This window comes from Monocercomonoides exilis (genome assembly GCF_001643675.1).
Source record: "Monocercomonoides exilis strain PA203 chromosome Unknown scaffold53-602328, whole genome shotgun sequence".
NCBI lineage: Eukaryota > Preaxostyla > Oxymonadida > Polymastigidae > Monocercomonoides > Monocercomonoides exilis.
In genome coordinates this window covers 422,738-438,371 of record NW_027150598.1, presented here as the reverse complement: position 1 = coordinate 438,371, position 15,634 = coordinate 422,738, and the positions used below count along the sequence as shown (strand labels likewise).

The 15,634-nt window shown below is 39.7% G+C and overlaps 6 protein-coding genes across 6 annotated transcripts; 5 read left to right on the top strand and 1 right to left on the bottom strand.

The window, feature by feature from the left end:
• Positions 1–1,983: 1,983 nt before the first annotated feature.
• Positions 1,984–4,302, top strand: MONOS_2951fu2952 (uncharacterized protein; the record flags this gene model as incomplete). The annotated part of the gene is made up of 1 exon (XM_067872912.1): positions 1,984–4,302. One exon carries the CDS (start codon positions 1,984–1,986, stop codon positions 4,300–4,302), a length of 2,319 nt encoding a protein of 772 aa, XP_067720525.1.
• Positions 4,303–4,308: 6 nt separating this feature from the next.
• Positions 4,309–6,042, top strand: MONOS_2950 (uncharacterized protein; the record flags this gene model as incomplete). Its single annotated transcript, XM_067872911.1, has 1 exon — positions 4,309–6,042. One exon carries the CDS (start codon positions 4,309–4,311, stop codon positions 6,040–6,042), a length of 1,734 nt encoding a protein of 577 aa, XP_067720524.1.
• An 891-nt stretch (positions 6,043–6,933) lies between these two features.
• On the top strand, positions 6,934–8,004 carry MONOS_2949 (uncharacterized protein; the record flags this gene model as incomplete). Its single annotated transcript, XM_067872909.1, has 1 exon — positions 6,934–8,004. The coding sequence occupies one exon, from the start codon at positions 6,934–6,936 to the stop codon at positions 8,002–8,004; it is 1,071 nt and encodes a 356-aa protein (XP_067720523.1).
• A 27-nt stretch (positions 8,005–8,031) lies between these two features.
• On the top strand, positions 8,032–8,292 carry MONOS_2948 (uncharacterized protein; the record flags this gene model as incomplete). The annotated part of the gene is made up of 1 exon (XM_067872908.1): positions 8,032–8,292. The coding sequence occupies one exon, from the start codon at positions 8,032–8,034 to the stop codon at positions 8,290–8,292; it is 261 nt and encodes an 86-aa protein (XP_067720522.1).
• Positions 8,293–9,398: 1,106 nt separating this feature from the next.
• MONOS_2947 (putative cathepsin B6 cysteine protease) lies at positions 9,399–10,388 on the top strand (the record flags this gene model as incomplete). The annotated part of the gene is made up of 1 exon (XM_067872907.1): positions 9,399–10,388. The coding sequence occupies one exon, from the start codon at positions 9,399–9,401 to the stop codon at positions 10,110–10,112; it is 714 nt and encodes a 237-aa protein (XP_067720521.1). The 3' UTR covers positions 10,113–10,388.
• Positions 10,389–10,481: 93 nt separating this feature from the next.
• Positions 10,482–12,174, bottom strand: MONOS_18208 (uncharacterized protein; the record flags this gene model as incomplete). Its single annotated transcript, XM_067871205.1, has 4 exons — positions 10,482–10,576; positions 10,763–10,875; positions 11,103–11,430; positions 11,580–12,174. The coding sequence occupies 4 exons, from the start codon at positions 12,172–12,174 to the stop codon at positions 10,482–10,484; spliced, it is 1,131 nt and encodes a 376-aa protein (XP_067720520.1).
• Between the last annotated feature and the right edge of the window lie 3,460 nt (positions 12,175–15,634).

The following is a 15,634-nucleotide window of genomic DNA, read 5'->3' as shown; positions in this document are numbered from 1 at the left end:
AAATATATCGTTGATCCTTTTTGAAATCAAACTTTCATTCAAAAATGAAAAAAATTTTTGTCATATGAATTTTGTTCCACAATGTTCATTCATTCACTTTTCTCAACTTTCAAATATATCTTCATTTTATATTGAACGAGAATGTCAGAATAATGATGTCATGATATCAGAAGAAGTTTGGTTTTAATCCTTGTTTGTTTTTATTTATGCAAGAATTTTGTCCAAAATGTTTTAGGAATGATAAAAATAAATATGGGGCAAAGTGATTATTCATTTTGGGCTTTAATCCTGAATCCATATTTTTGAAGAGATTCTCCTCCACATGAGAGCTTCATTTCATATTGTTGTATTATTGCTTTTTGCTGTAAACGGTTGTTATGGCAAATACATTACAGAAAGGCAATTTCAACAAAAATGGAACGATACGAAACAGAAAGGCAAGATCAGCATTGCAGATAAAAATCACGATTACAACAATTATTTTTACAATTCAATGGCGAAAGCTATAAAACCAGCTTACAATTACGTTTGCTGTATTCAAACATGTCTAAAAATCGTCAACACCTCCTTGTGTGTGGCCCATCTCAACATCATCCCTCTCACCGGTTGGCCATTCCTCATTTCTCACCAACATTCAGCTGCCACCATCTGCTGTTCCACTTGCCAAGTCAACCCAGCAACAAAATCTCCACTTTTCCTCTCTGCCCATGCCTCCCTCGCCCTCACCAACTTCTCCTTCACCACCACCCAACCAGCCGTCCTCTCCTTCCCCTTCTTCTCCACCCCATATAATCTCCTCCCAGATGCCCACTCCCCAATCCCTGCCTCCTTCTCCATCTCTCACTCCTCATTCTCCTCCTTCGTCTCCCTCATCCAGCCTTTCCTTTTTTCTCCTTCTTCCCTCTCTTCCCCATCCCCTTCTCCTTCTTCTTCTTTTTCTTCCCCTTTCCCTTCTCCTTCTCCTTCCCTTTCCCTTTCTCCATCCCCTTCCCTTTCCTCTTCTCCTTCCCCTTCCCCTCTCCATATCCATCACCAATCCCATCCCCACCTCCAAATCCATCTCAATCTCCATCTCTCAAACACCCTCTTCTCCAACATCTCATCTCCCCAATCCCTTCCATCCCTTCCATCCCTTCCCTCTGTCTCATTCAAACCCTTCATCTCAGCCACCTCTTCCACCAACACCAAAATCAATACAACCACCTCCTTCTCCCTTCACTCATCTCTATCCATCCACTCAACCCTCTTCCAACATACCCACAACCCCATCGATGGTTCCATCCTTCCCAACCTCAACAGCCCTTCCACCTCTCTCTCTGCCTTCAATGCGTCTTTTCTCCACCAAACACGCTCTTCATCAAATGCTGCTGTTGTGCATGTTGGAACTGAATCTCAAAGAGCTAAACCTGGAAGATTGACTTCTTTTGATGTGAACAGTCATCGCTTTGAATGGTGCGAATGGAAAGATACAACTGGTGGAGCTGTCCATGGAGGAGCGCTTTATGTTTATTGTGCAAACGCAAATCTCACAATCATTTCTTGTTCGTTCAACAAATGTTCGGCAAGCGATCATGCCGGAGCGTTATATTGCAATAGTTTGTTAAAAATTGACATCATAAAATCCAATTTCACAAGTTGCTCGGCTGCTCATGGAGGAGCAGTCCATACAACAAATCCACAGCAAAATTCTGCTTATTACCTTTCAGAAAACAAAGTCGAAAATTGTTCAATATCTGGTTGGTGTGGACCTGGATGGTATTTTAATATTGGAGCTTTTCCAAAAAACGGTCAATTCTTATTCACAAAATGCCAGTATATTTCAAATTCTGGTGGTAATTCTGCTGGTTCTCTCACATTTCCAAGTCCACCAGGAACCAAGCCAAGTCAATTCTCGATTATAGAATGCCTATTCATCAATAACAATCTTTCTGCTTCAAATCTTATGGAGGTGCTGCCATTTTTTTGGATGAAACATATTCTTGGATGAATGAAATGAGATTCATCAAATTTTGTTTCTTCGATGGAAATACTGCAACAAATGGCAGGGGCAATGATGTGCTCTTTTATGGCAGCTGCATCACCCAATCTCCATTCGAGAATTGTGGCTCAACAACTCCAACGAAAAGAGTGTGGAATCAAGGAACGGCTGCTAACTCCGTGTTCAATGGCTGGCTCCCCCTCATAACAACTTTCAAAATCGTGTCAAATAACGGAACAAACACCGATCTCTGCGGAATCACACAACTCGGTCCATGCAAAACAATTGAATTCGCTCTTGTTCGCATGACAGATTCCCAAGACGCCTCTCTCTCCCTCCACAGCTCAACATTTGTTCCAACTCAAACACTCACTTTCAGCGCTGTTGATACAAAAATCACAGGAAATGTAACAGATGCCACCATCATCGCCTACAGCAGAATTCTTAAACCTCCATCATCATTTTACTCAACATCATCATCCCCCGATCCATCTGCCACTTCTTCCCTCTTCCAACAAACACAGGGCTCCCTCACAGTCTCTGCCCTCGCCATCTCCCACAACTCCACAAATGCAATCACCCCCATCCTCTTCCACCTCTCCTATAACTCCCATTCCCTCAACCTCAACACAACCACTATCACCGGAACAACCTCCATAACAATAAAAACCCCCCTCTTCTTCCTCACTGCTGGCTCCCTCGCCCTCAACCACACAGCAATCACCCAACTCTCCCTCAGCAGCCAAATCATCTTCCACCTCACCTCCCTCACCGCTCCCCTCACCCTCAACTCCTCCAACATCACTGGCATCACCTCCACAGCCTCCCCCTCCAGCTGTGTCCTCTCCTCTGCCACCTCCCCTGCCCTCTCCCTCGCTATCACCAACTGCACCATCACCAACATCAACTCAGCTCCACAAAACCAACAGACTACCACCAATGGCGGGTGCATCTCATTCACCTCATCTGCCCCTGCCAACACATTTTCTGTGAGCAACACCACCTTATCCAGCTGCTGTGTGAGTGAAGATGTGAATAATGGAGGAAAAGGAGGAGGGATTTATCTGGATTGGAGTCTGAATGAAGAAGCATTTCAACTTTCATCAATATCGTTTTCTGGATGTTCAGCAGCAGTTGGGAAGAACATGTTTGTGAAGAGTGGGAATCTGGTGAACAGTGTGAAGACAGAGCGTTTTGCAATTGATTGCACAGATTACAAGGATGATGGGAATGCATTTGTTGGAGAAGATGGGAAATATGGGGAAATGGATCTTCGAGTGTTTCTTGTTTCTCTGAAGTGGGTGGAGGTGTCTGTATCGACTGGTGGGCATGACACATTGGGATGTGGAGATGAGATATTCCCATGTCAATCAATGAAAAGTGGAATTGACCACATTGACAGAAGTGCAGCAGTTGGAGAAGAAAGGAAAGTGAAAGTGAGGGATGAAGGGACAATTGAAAATGTTTTTTCGTTTAGAGATGCACTAATGATTGATGGGTGTGTGAATGAGGGAGATGAAACCAAACACAAAACAGTTTATTTTGAAGGAGCAATAAATGGAGATTCTTCATCATCTCAAACTGTTATTTCATCAATTAAGACACTCAGCTTTTTAGCTTTGAAGTTACAGATTCCAAGTCAATTTGTGCCAAGTATGAATTCCTTGATCTCATCAAGCGAACATCTTCAATTTGAAAACTGTTCCTTTGAAAATCAATTATCAAAAATAATTCAATATTCGTTGATAACCACAACCAGTGGAAGTTGCACGCTGAAAGGATGCAGTCTGACAGATTATTCATTTTCAAATTCTCCATTTGTAATGGCTTCTTCTGTATTGTTTGAAAAGAACAACTTTTCAAATATTGTGAACACTAGAAGCGGTGAAGAAGGAGGCGTTGCAAGAGTGATATTGAAAAATGACGAAGATTTGATCATTAAATCAACAAATGCATCATTTTGTTCATTTTCTTCAAACAATGGGAAAGGAGGATTCTTGCATCTGGATTGTGAAAATTGTTTGAATGAGAAGCCATTTCTTTTAGAAAACGTCTCGTTTGCAAACAACAAAGCAGCCATTGGAAAGAATATATTTATTTTGGGTAAGGATTTTAATTCTTCTGTGACAAATGAGTCATTCAAGTTTGATTATTCATCAATGATAAATGATGACAATTTATTTGTGGGGAGTGATGATTTTCATTCAAACATAGATTTGTTCATGTTCCTCATTCCATTCAGCTCATTTGAGATATTCATCTCATCTGAAGGATATGATGTTGCAAGATGCGGAAGTGAGAAAGAACCATGCAAAACGATGTGAAAAGGGATGGAATGCATGAAAAAGGAGATTGGAAAGAAAACAATTCAGATTGAAGGATCAACCGTTATTAGAGATTCATTCAACATGTCCAACTATCAGATCAAAAAGGCATCGTCAATGGGAGAAGAGAATGTGAAAGCAATATTGAATTTTGAAAAGTCAATTGGGAGTCAACTGGATTATTTCATGGGAAATGATGACCATCTTGAATTGACAAATATCCAGCTCCAATTAACATCGGGATTTGACAACTCAGCCAAAACGATTATTTCAAACAGAGCTGGTGAGTTGGTGATAACTGGATGTTTATTCCATTCAGAAGCAAGAATGAACAATGGATTTGATTGCGTGTTTGTGGGTGCGATTGGAGGAACTGTGGAAGTGAATGATCTGTCGATGGAATCATGCAATGTTGGAAATAGCATTTTTGCAATACATGATGTTGAAGTTTCTTGCCATTTTGTGAATGTTCGAGTGGAATCGTTGAATGAAAGTAGAGGATGTCTTCTTCTGTTCAAAGGAACTGAATTAACAACAAAGATAAATGAAGGAGGTGAAGAAGGAACAAATATTGAGATTGAGAAATCATCATTTTCAGGAGTGAAGAGAAGTGACAATGGAGCAAGCATTTTGATTTCGAAGAGTGAGAAAAAGATTGATTTTGTTGTGAATTCGAGCAATATCACAGAAGACAAAGCAGAAACAAGTGAAAAAGGAGGGGCATTATTCTTCATGTTAGGTGCATCTGGATCAATGAAGATGATTGACTCAACAATCAGTCAATGCAGCTGCACTAATGGGAAAGGAGGAGGGGTGTATCTGGCGACAAAGGAAAGAGGAGAATTGGATTTCACATTTGTGGGAATGAAATTCAGTTCAAACACAGCAAAAGTGGGGAATGACATTTATATTGAATGTTTCAACATCTCATCTCAGATCAATGAAAGCCAATTTCAGTTTGATCTTCGAGAGAATCATTATTCGCGGATGAATGCGATATATGGAATTGATAGTTGTGAACACAAAGAAGATACAGATCTGATTGAATATGTAACAATTCATCAGAGCGACACAATCATTGTGAGCAGCTTGAATGGTTTGAATGAAAGACAATGTGGAACAAATGTTCTTCCATGCTATTCAATTGATCATGGCCTTTCTCATTTGACCTCAGATATTCTGAGTCTGATATTTGTTGTTGAAGAAAGTGTGATAGGAGGAGAAATTGATCTGAAGGAAATGAGTTTGAGTTCGAAGAGCAGAGAAGCGTGTGAAGTTGAAGTGAAATCAGAGATAACAAGTGAAAAGAATTCTTTGATTTCAACAAGAGAAACAGTCTCATTGTTGAGAATGGGCTTTGTTTATGATTCGAATTTCATCTCTTCGCATGAATCATTAATATCACCAGAGGGAGGAATTCTTGAAATGATGAATTGTTCATTCAGTTCAAAACAACCAGTGGAAGGTGTTAATGCAGAATTTGCAAACATTCCATTTCACATTATTAATATGGAAAAAGGAGAATTGCAACTTGATGGATGCTCAATATCAAATCTCATTCTTCAAGAATCTGCGCTGTATCTTTCATCAAATTCTCTGTTAGTTATTGATTCATTAACAATATCCAATTCAACAATTAAAACTTCTCTGTTAGATATTAATGAATGTGGTCAATTAACAATTAAGGATTTCAATACAGAGAATATCACAATTGAAGGAAATGAAGAATCATTGATCTAGTGCTCGTCAATGAAAAAGACAATGGAATTGGCAAATTGCACAATGGATGGAGTCGGCTCAAAAACAACAAAAGGGAAATTGATGAAATCGGAGAATTGTTTTCATGTGAAAATGGACAGTTGCATTTTTGATGAGAGTTCAAAGGAAAGAAATGAGCAATATTTAAATTCAGGAGAAGAGTTGTGAAGATGGGATGGATCTGTCGTGGATGTTGTGAATAGTTCTGTGATGATGAAAGATGCAACAATATCAAATTCATCAGATGGTGGAATAACAATGAGTGGAGGAAATGTGATAATTGAAGCAGGGAATTTCTCCAATAACAATCCATCAATTGAAGGATATCCATCGTTGAGAAGAAATATCATCTGTTCAGATTCAGGAATATTGAATGTGATGAGTTTGAAAGGAGGATATGGAGTTTTACCAAACACATCACTTTGGATGTTGAATGAAGGGTGCAGTTTTGAAGGGATTGCCTCAGAAAGGGATTCATCGTTCTTCATTCCTGTTCTGGAAAGTGTTGAAGCAAAAGAAGAGACAGACAGAATGAAGCTGACATTCAAAGGGATGCTTCTTGTTCCATGCAATCTGTCATTCTCAGTTGTGAAGAGGAAAGGAGAAGAGAAAGAGATTGAACATTACGATTTTGATTCAAATGGGTTTTTATCAGAAAGAGAAGTTGAAGGAAGTGTGGCAAAAGATCTGATCAGCAGTTGTGGAGATGAAATAGAAGTGAGTGTGCATATTTTATTTGGGAATGAAGAATCTCCACCATCAACTCAGTCATTTATTCTGAAGAATGCAAGTGAAACAAAACAAAAAGATGATGAAAAGATTGTTGAAGGAGGAAAAGAAGGAAAATCCTATTGGTTGTTGATTGTAATAATCATGGCAATAATTCTATTGATTGTTCTGATTGTATCTGTGATATTCATTGTTCGATGGAGAAAGCAAAAGAGAAGAACACAAGAGTTGGAAGTGATTGTGGAAGGCACAGTGAGGAAGGATCCGAAACTGATTGAGATGGTGACGATGGAGATGTTACCTGAGGCGCAGTGGCGAAGAGCAGAAAGGGAGGCAGAAAGGAAGAATGAAGATCGGATAAAGAAGAGAGTGTATGAGAAAAGCTTGGGACATTCAGAATCATCAGAACATCTTCTGTCTGAGAGTGGTTCAACAGAATACATCCTGGGAAGAGACTCAGACAAGATTCCTGAATGGGCATTAGAAAAGTTGGAAGAAGATGAAGATGATATTTCAAGGAAGCGGACTCCATCACCATCCATCTCATCCACTTCAACAACTTCAACCACTGATACTTCAGACACAGGATCCACGTTTGTTTGGAGAGAGGACTTATGTCAAACCACTTCATCCATGTCCAATCTGGTGGATGCGATGGCATGCTCCTCGCCTCATGAGAAACTGATTGTGGACTTGAGGGATTCGCTGTTCATGCTGTTGCATGGAAGGAACAAGACAAAAGAGATGGCGATTGGCACTCTTCAGGAGCGGGAAGTCTCGGCTGCTCAGATCCTGTTCTGGGTGGTCAATTTGGCACTCCACTCCTTTGATGAAATGAATAATCCGCTCCAATCCCTGACCAATCTCAGCCCCCACATTGTGTTGTTCTCTGAGCACATGGTCATCTGCATTGCATTGCACTCTGATTGTTCCTCAGACTCTGACACTTCATCCGTCTCTTCATCAACGGTTGTGACATCTGCAAGTGCTGATGATGATGACGACGACGACAGAGATTCTCTGCCGTCATCAGCGTTTGAGGATGATGAAGACAACAGGAAGGAGTGCTTGAGGTGGAAGGCACCAGAGTTGCAGATCAACAAGAAGATGGGAGCAACAAAGGAGTCTGTTTCATTCTCGATTGGGATGATGCTGTGGGAGTGCATGACCCTTCAAATCCCATTTGGAGAGTATCCAGCAGAGGTGGCAGGGTAGAAGATAGGGAAATTTGAGATGCCGAATATGCTGGCTGCAGAGGAGTCTTCAATTTGGAATGTTGTGAAGGGGTGCGTTGAGCAAGAGGCTTCAGGGAGGATGACGCTTGTGGAAGTGAAGCAGGAGCTTATTTCGCACTTCCCGAAGGAGGCAGTAGTGATGACGATGTCAGATGCAGTGGATGTGGTAGAAACACGAAGAGAAGAGGGGGATGAAAGGGATGAGATGGATGAGAAGGATGGCAACAAAAAAAGGAAGGGGAATACAATTGAGAAAAAAGTGAGATGAAACGGGAAATGAACAAAACAAAGAGTTTAAAATATGAGGATTGTGAATGAGAAAACACTGAGATGAAAGGCGCGTTTGCAGATCCTATTTAATGAAGGAATGAATTTGAGATATGAAAATGAAAGAGATAATTTCATTGAATGCTTTTGCTTTCGCGTTGTATTTTGTTAATCGTTTATTTGAAGTTTTTTCAGATTTTAGTGATTTTTGAGTGTTCATATATGTGTTTTTTGTGTGTTTGATTTGTTGAGAATTTCACAACTTTTTTTGTTTGAAAAGTATTTCAATGAAAGTTGGAGTGCATGTGAAACAAGAAGTTATTCTTATTTTGTATGCATGCAGTGTGTATGCATTTTATATGTAATTTATATGTATTTATATGCAGCGATGCATTTGTGTGTTTTGTTTTTTGTTTGAATGCTTCAGACACGTTTGGTTCATCTTTTTGCAAAATTGAAAGAAAACAACAAATGAAAGAAGTGAGAACCTTTTTTTTCCTTATAAAACAAACAGATAACTGAATGAACAAAAAAACAAGCTAATTGAGCAGAAGGTTATTAATCTTCTTTAATCTTGGTTTATTCATGTTTAAAAAGGATTCCATTTTTCTGTTCAACACAAAATTATTCAAAATGAGAATTTGGGCAACAAAAACAATAAATTAATCAATTAATTTTATTGTTGTTTGAAACCCAAAAAAGTTTTGTTTCCTATCTATTTTGATTATGCGAAAATCGATTTTGAACATTTTTTTAGGTAGAAAAATCGCATTGACATAAACTTCACACAAGTGTTGAAATCTTACTAAAATTTTCATTATTCATGGAATAATTTCAGATTTTCACAAAAAAAATTATCCAATGAAAACATAATGCATAAAATATATAAGTTTTTGAATTTTGTTCCACACTTTTTTTCCAACATTAATCTGAATTTCTCAATTTTGACCAATAAATAGAACATAATTGTCATTTGAAATTTTATCAGGGAATCTATATAGATATTAATAATTTTAATATCTAACTCTTTTTTCATGATAAGAACATTTTTTGTTCACAAAAATAATTATTAACATTTTCTTGAATTATACTTTAAATTGATCATAAATGCTTTCCTTTTTTGTGTTTCAATTAATTGTTTTGAAAACTTTAGAAAATAAAGGTGTTAACTCACCTCCAAGTTTTGATATTCGGTATTTATATCCTGCTAACTATTTTGAGCCTGTTCCAAATGAAGGACGCTGTCCCATTAGCTCTGCGTTTGCTGCTGCAAGTCAATTAGCAATCCGTAGAGCCAAAAAGGGATATGAATATTTAAAGTTGTCTGCGCAATATATTATTTCATGCCAAAGGTACACATGTAATTCACAAGGCTCAGGATATGATGATATGAGATTTCTTGATTCGGGAATACCATCAGAATCATGCTTTCCATACGTGTCTAATGATGGTAGAGTTCCACAGTGCCCTTCAAAATGTGTGAACGGGGGAAATTTTACAAAATATCGTGCATCGGACTATTCTACTTCAAGTAAAGAAGTGGAAAAGATAAAAATGCTTCTCGTTGATGATGGACCAATGCTTATCAAATTCTCCGCAGGAAAGGACTTTTACAATTATAGAAGAGGAATTTACACACCTAGCTCGAATGATCTTTCAAGAAGTGCCTTGTTAATTGGTTGGGGAATGGAGGGAAATGTGCCATTCTGGCTTTGCCAAAATTCAATGGGAACAAGATGGGGAGAGAATGGATATTTTCGTTTAATTGCTGATGAAGGACATAGTTCAAATTACTATTTTTATTATTCAAATGTTGCATAATTATAAATATCGGATTTCAAGTGCTATTGAACGACACACATATATATTTGGATTATGCTTTGCTTAAGAAAGCTGTTTATCTGTAATATGATTTTTCATTTTTTCAAATGCCCATGGCGAGGGATAATGTTAATTGCAATTACAATCGTATTTGATTCTTTGAAATTTTTAATTTGACGATTTTTTGTTCTATTTTTTTCGAAATAATTCATCTTTTTGTACAGAAAAGATTTCTTAAATATTATCTTTTTTTTTTTTAAAAAAAAAAAAAAAAAATAATCAAAAAAATCTACAAACATATTTCTGATGATGGAGGCAATGCACAATACAAGTTTTATTAAGTCAATTTTTAATTGGATAAATTGGATTTCAATGCGACGAAGAACGAGACGGATTTCTTTCTGTTCGAATAATCAGAATGATGCTGCTCAGCCCAACTCCCAACGCAGAAGCAACAACCATAACTGTTGTTTCCAGAGAAGGTGTTTAATTATATCAATACACAATTCAAATACAATAACAATGAGGTAAGTTGAAAGTTTGATTATTAATATAAAGCAAATAATAATTAAAACAAAGAGAGAAAGAGAAAGAGAAAGAGAAAGAGAAAGAGAAAGAGAAAGAGAAAGAAAGAAATATTTATTGCAAACATGCTCCAGTATGAGAAAACTGCTGATCAGGAGGCCACAACTTAGCCATGAGAATAACTTCCAGCAAAATTGACACGACAGTCATCCAACAAAACGAGCCTATTGTTGTTGATCTGACAGGAAAATAACACACACACACACACACACACACACACACACACACACACACACACACACACACACACACACACACACACACACACACACACACACACACACACACACACACACACACACACACACACACACACACAATAAAAAAAAATATAAAAATATAAATATAAATTTAAATTTAAATAAAAATAAAAAAATAATAATAATAAAAAAGCTATCAAAATACCTTTTCGTGGCAAAGCTAAAATACTCCCCCAGCGCCGGCAGAGACGTGAAGAAGAACAAGATCTGCTTAGCCAGGAGGATCGGGTGCACCAGCTCGTCTTCATCGCCAAACAGCACACGCGCACAGACCACCCAGCTGCCTTCCTGGCACAAGGAGAAGAGGAGAACAAGGACGGTGTGGAAGGTGAGGGAAGGGAACGAAGGGCGGCTGTGCCACTGGTACTGGGTGATCTGCCAGGGAGTGACCCAGTTGACGAAGGAGAGGGAGAGGATGGAGGAGGCAATGCGCGAGTGGAGGGGAGGGAGGCGGGAGGGGGAGAGGTCTTGGTCTGAGTTGGGTGATGTTGAAAATGATGATGATGATTATTGAAGTAAATAAATAAATAAATAAATAAATAGCCAAAGTAATAATAATCAATTATTTGAAAGAAAAGAAAAGAATAAAAAAAAAAACTGAAAAGAAAAGAAAGAAATTAACCTTTCTTCTGGCTGTTCTGATGCAGCTGCCTCAACATCTGTGCATGCTCCGCTGGAGTTAAATATCTGCTGTGCTCTTCTTTCTTTCCCTTCTTCTCCTTCTCCTTCTTTTCCTTCTTCTCACTCGCATTCTTCGATGCCTGCCTCGAATGTCTAACACGATTCTCTTCTCTTTCTATTCTCGTCTCTTTTCCTTCCTCTGCTGCTTGCTTAGAACCCTTCGCCTTGTCCAGCAGCTGCAGATACGAAGGCTCATATGAAATGCTATTCCTCTTCTCTTTCTCTTTCTCTCTTTCTCTTTCTCTTTCTTTCTCTCTTTCCTTTTCTTTCTCCTTCTCTTCACCCTTCACATTCAACTGTGATTCCACTCTTCCTCCAAGCACTCCTAATTTATTCACTTTTGCATCTTCACTTTCATTCATCTTATTTATTTGGCCGTTTCTCAAATCTCCGTCACAGCCAGAAGCAAACCGATTGATAACAGACACACTTTGCTCTTCTCCTTCTCTTTCTCCTTCTCCTTCTCCTTCTCCTTCTCCTTCTCCTTCTCCTTCTCCTTCTCCTTCTCCTTCTCCTTCTTTTCTTTTCTTCTGCATTTCATTCACATCCTTATAATCCTGATACTTTTGACTATTATTCAGATTATTATGTTCTTTTTCATAGCTCTCTTGCTTGCTCAACAATGGAGAATGCGCCAACTCCATCGGAGAAATTTCTATTTCTCCGTCTTTCTCTTTCTCTTTCTCTTTCTCCTTCTTCTGTCCATCTGCCAAACGCCTGCTGCTTTTGCTGTGTGTGTTTCCTGAGCTTTTGCTACGAGGCATCTTTCTTCCTTCTCTTCTGGCTGACGAAAGTGCGCGGATAGGAAGAAGAGGAGAATGAGAAGGAGAATTCGATCGAGAACGAGAAGAAGAAGCAGCAGAAGAAGAAGTTGAATGAGAGCTTGTGGTACGCCTTATTTTTGGGTGGAAGATGTGTCTGTCAGCCAACGTGGACTTCAATTTGAGCGGTTGCAATCTGCCGGCGGTGCGAATTCTATTACCATTGTTGCTATTGTTGAATGGAGAGGAAGAAAGAGGAGGAGAAGGAGAGGAAGAAGGGGAACGAGAGGCATATGCAGAGGGATAAAAATAAGAGGAAGAAGAGGAGGAGGAGGAAGAAGAAGAGTTGTTTAGTCTTCTGCAGCTGAGAGGAGGTAAAGAAGGAGAAAGACGAATGGGAGAAAAGGAAGGGCGGGGAGAAGAAGAAGACAAAGGATAAAGTGTGGGGGTGATGGAAGAAGGGATCGGATGGAGAAGAGAAGGTGACATGCGATTGGATGAAGAAGAAGAAGAAGAAGAAGAAGAAGAAGAGGAGGAGGAGGAGGAGGAAGAGGAGGAAGAGAAGGAGGAGGAAGAGAGGGAAGAGGAAGAGAGGGAAGAGGAAGAGAGGGAAGAGGAAGAAGAGGAAGAAGATTGAAGTGCTTGAACAGGAAGAGAAGAAGGATAAGATGGAAGAGGCTGAGCAAGGGAAGAGTCGTTGGATGATGATGTTCTGCCTTTGAGGAGAGAGTGTGGTGCGAAGGAGAACATGAGTACATCGTTATTGGTTGATGAAGAGGAGGAAGAAGAGGAAGAGGAAGAAGATGATGATTGGCTTTGCAAATGTTGTGGTTGCTGTTGTGAAGTGAGTGAAGTGCTATGAAATGTGTCTGGATTTGTTTGGACTGAAGAAGAAGAAGAAGGAGAGGGAGAAGAAGAAGAAGAAGAAGAGGGGGAAGGAGAACATGAAGGAGTTGCAGATGATGAAGGAGGAGAAGGAGAAGGAGAAGGAGAAGTTGAAGGTGTACGAGAATACGCAGGGCAAGGAGAAGATGTTGATTGGCTGCGATTGGATGGAGTGACTGAAAGAGAGTCAGATGGGGAGAGGGAGGGAGATGAAGGAGATAATGCAGAAGAGGAGGAAGAGGAAGAGGAAGAAGATGATGATGGTAATGTGTTGTGTGTTTGAGAAGAGGAGGAGAAGGAGGAAGTTGAAGATGAAGAAGAAGAGAAAGAAGGAGAAAAGATCTGTGGAGGAAACAGCGTAGATTGGTCAAATGGATGCAGAGGGATGGGGTGAAGATGATGATGTTGTTGCTGTTGACTCTGTTGAGACTGCTGTTGATTGCTCATATGGTCATCATTGTTCACATCATTATTGTTCACAATATGATCATCATTGTTATTATTATTATTATTATTATTGTTTCTCTTATTTCCATTGTGTTCTTCATTCCTCGCGTTCCTGTGGATGCTGCGTGAGGCAGAAGAAGGTGTCTGCTTCAGCGAATAGAACTGGATAGGCGAAAGCTCACACTCTGGCTGTGAAGATGAAGAGAACGAAGCATTTTGAGAGGCAAATGAATCAGAGGCGCCTGTGATGAATGAGCTGAAGTGCAGTTGGTTGAGACTGCTTGACAAAGGGATGTGGTTAATTGGATAACTTTCTCTTTCTCTCTCTCCCTCCCTTTCCTTCTCCTTCTCCTTTCTCTTCTTCTTCTTCTCTTCATTCGTTTCACTCGAACCCGAACCACTCTCAGTGCTGGAATCTTCATTCCTCCCTTTCTTCCCTCTTCCTTTCCTTCTTTTCTCTCCTCCTCTTTCTCCTCCATCTCCTCCTCCTCCATCTCCTCCTCCTCCATCTTTGCCATTGTTATTCCCATCGTTCTTTTTATTCTCTTTTTTATTTCCATCATCATCATCATCATCATCACCCCCCATCATCTTCACTTCCTCGTCCCACGCCTGCTTCACCCGCTGCCTCTTCTTCCGCACCGCCTCCTTCCTGCTCTTCTTCTTCTCCGCCTCTTCCTCTTCCAGCAGCGTCTCCATGATGTCCTCCGCTGTCAAATACAGCGCAGACGCAAAAGGAGAGCCAGAGCCAATGGAATGGAGAGAATGGAGGGAATGGAGAGGATTCACAGAATGGCTGCTTATATTTCTTTGTGCATACGAAGTGCTGGACAAGCCTGAGTGTTTGTGCAGAAAAGAATGGCGCGAGAGATAAGAGAGAGAAGAATGAGACGGGGAATTGGAAGGCGAAGGGGTGGAGCTGGATTCTGAGGGAGAAGACAATCGAACCTCAGATGAAGCAGTGGAAGACATCGAAGGCGTGTGAAAAACGGTTTGTGGGGAAGAAAAGCCAGAGGTGAAGTAAGGCGAAGGGGAAGGAGAGGAAGCGGAGAGCGGAAGAGGAAGAGAAAGAGGAAGAGAAGAAGGAGAAGGAAGAGAAGGAAGAGAAGGAGAAGGAGAAGGAGAAGGAGAAGCCAGAGAAGCTGTGTGGAAGTCGAGTGGCTCGTCTTCAAAGGGAGAATTGAATGGCTTTTCAGGTGTTTTGTGCATTAGAGAGGAAGGCTGAGTGTTAATGGGTTCTGCTTCAGAAGAAGGGGATGACTCCTTCCTGCGGACTATTCTTCCTTCGCCTGACCAGTCTAAGCGGCGCACTGCAAGGAACGTCAGCAGCATCATGCCCAGATAGATGCCAACTGCATTGCAGAAAAATATGTTCACAACAATCTGTTTGTAGATGGAATATTTGAAACGTTATTTGAAAGAAAAAAGTATATTAATTTTTTTTTTTTCCGTTAACATGCAATTTATAATTTAATCCGAAATAAAGAAAAATGAGATATCATACATGGTCAAACATTGATTCTCTCAAAGTTGGAATAAAAGTGCTCATCAATCCTCTTAATAGCTCAAATCCCAGACTCAACGTCCTGTTGATTGTTGAGTGAGTTGATGAGATAAAATGTCATTTGTAACTTAATTCGAAAGAAAAGTGGTTGCATACCAGCACATTGTCCAATCTCTATAAATCAAAGCTTTTGTGAGCCAATTAAAAGTCTTCGGTAATATTCGCTTCTCTTTTACAATCCAAAAAAGTTTTGAAAAAATGCCTTTCTTTTGCTCTTCATTTTGATCTTCTTCATGCGCTTGTGAAGAAGGTATTAAAGATGGAGCAGAAGGATCAATCCAACATATGAACTTGTGAATATCTTCTCTTGACTGAAATAAAACAAATGTCATAAAGCAC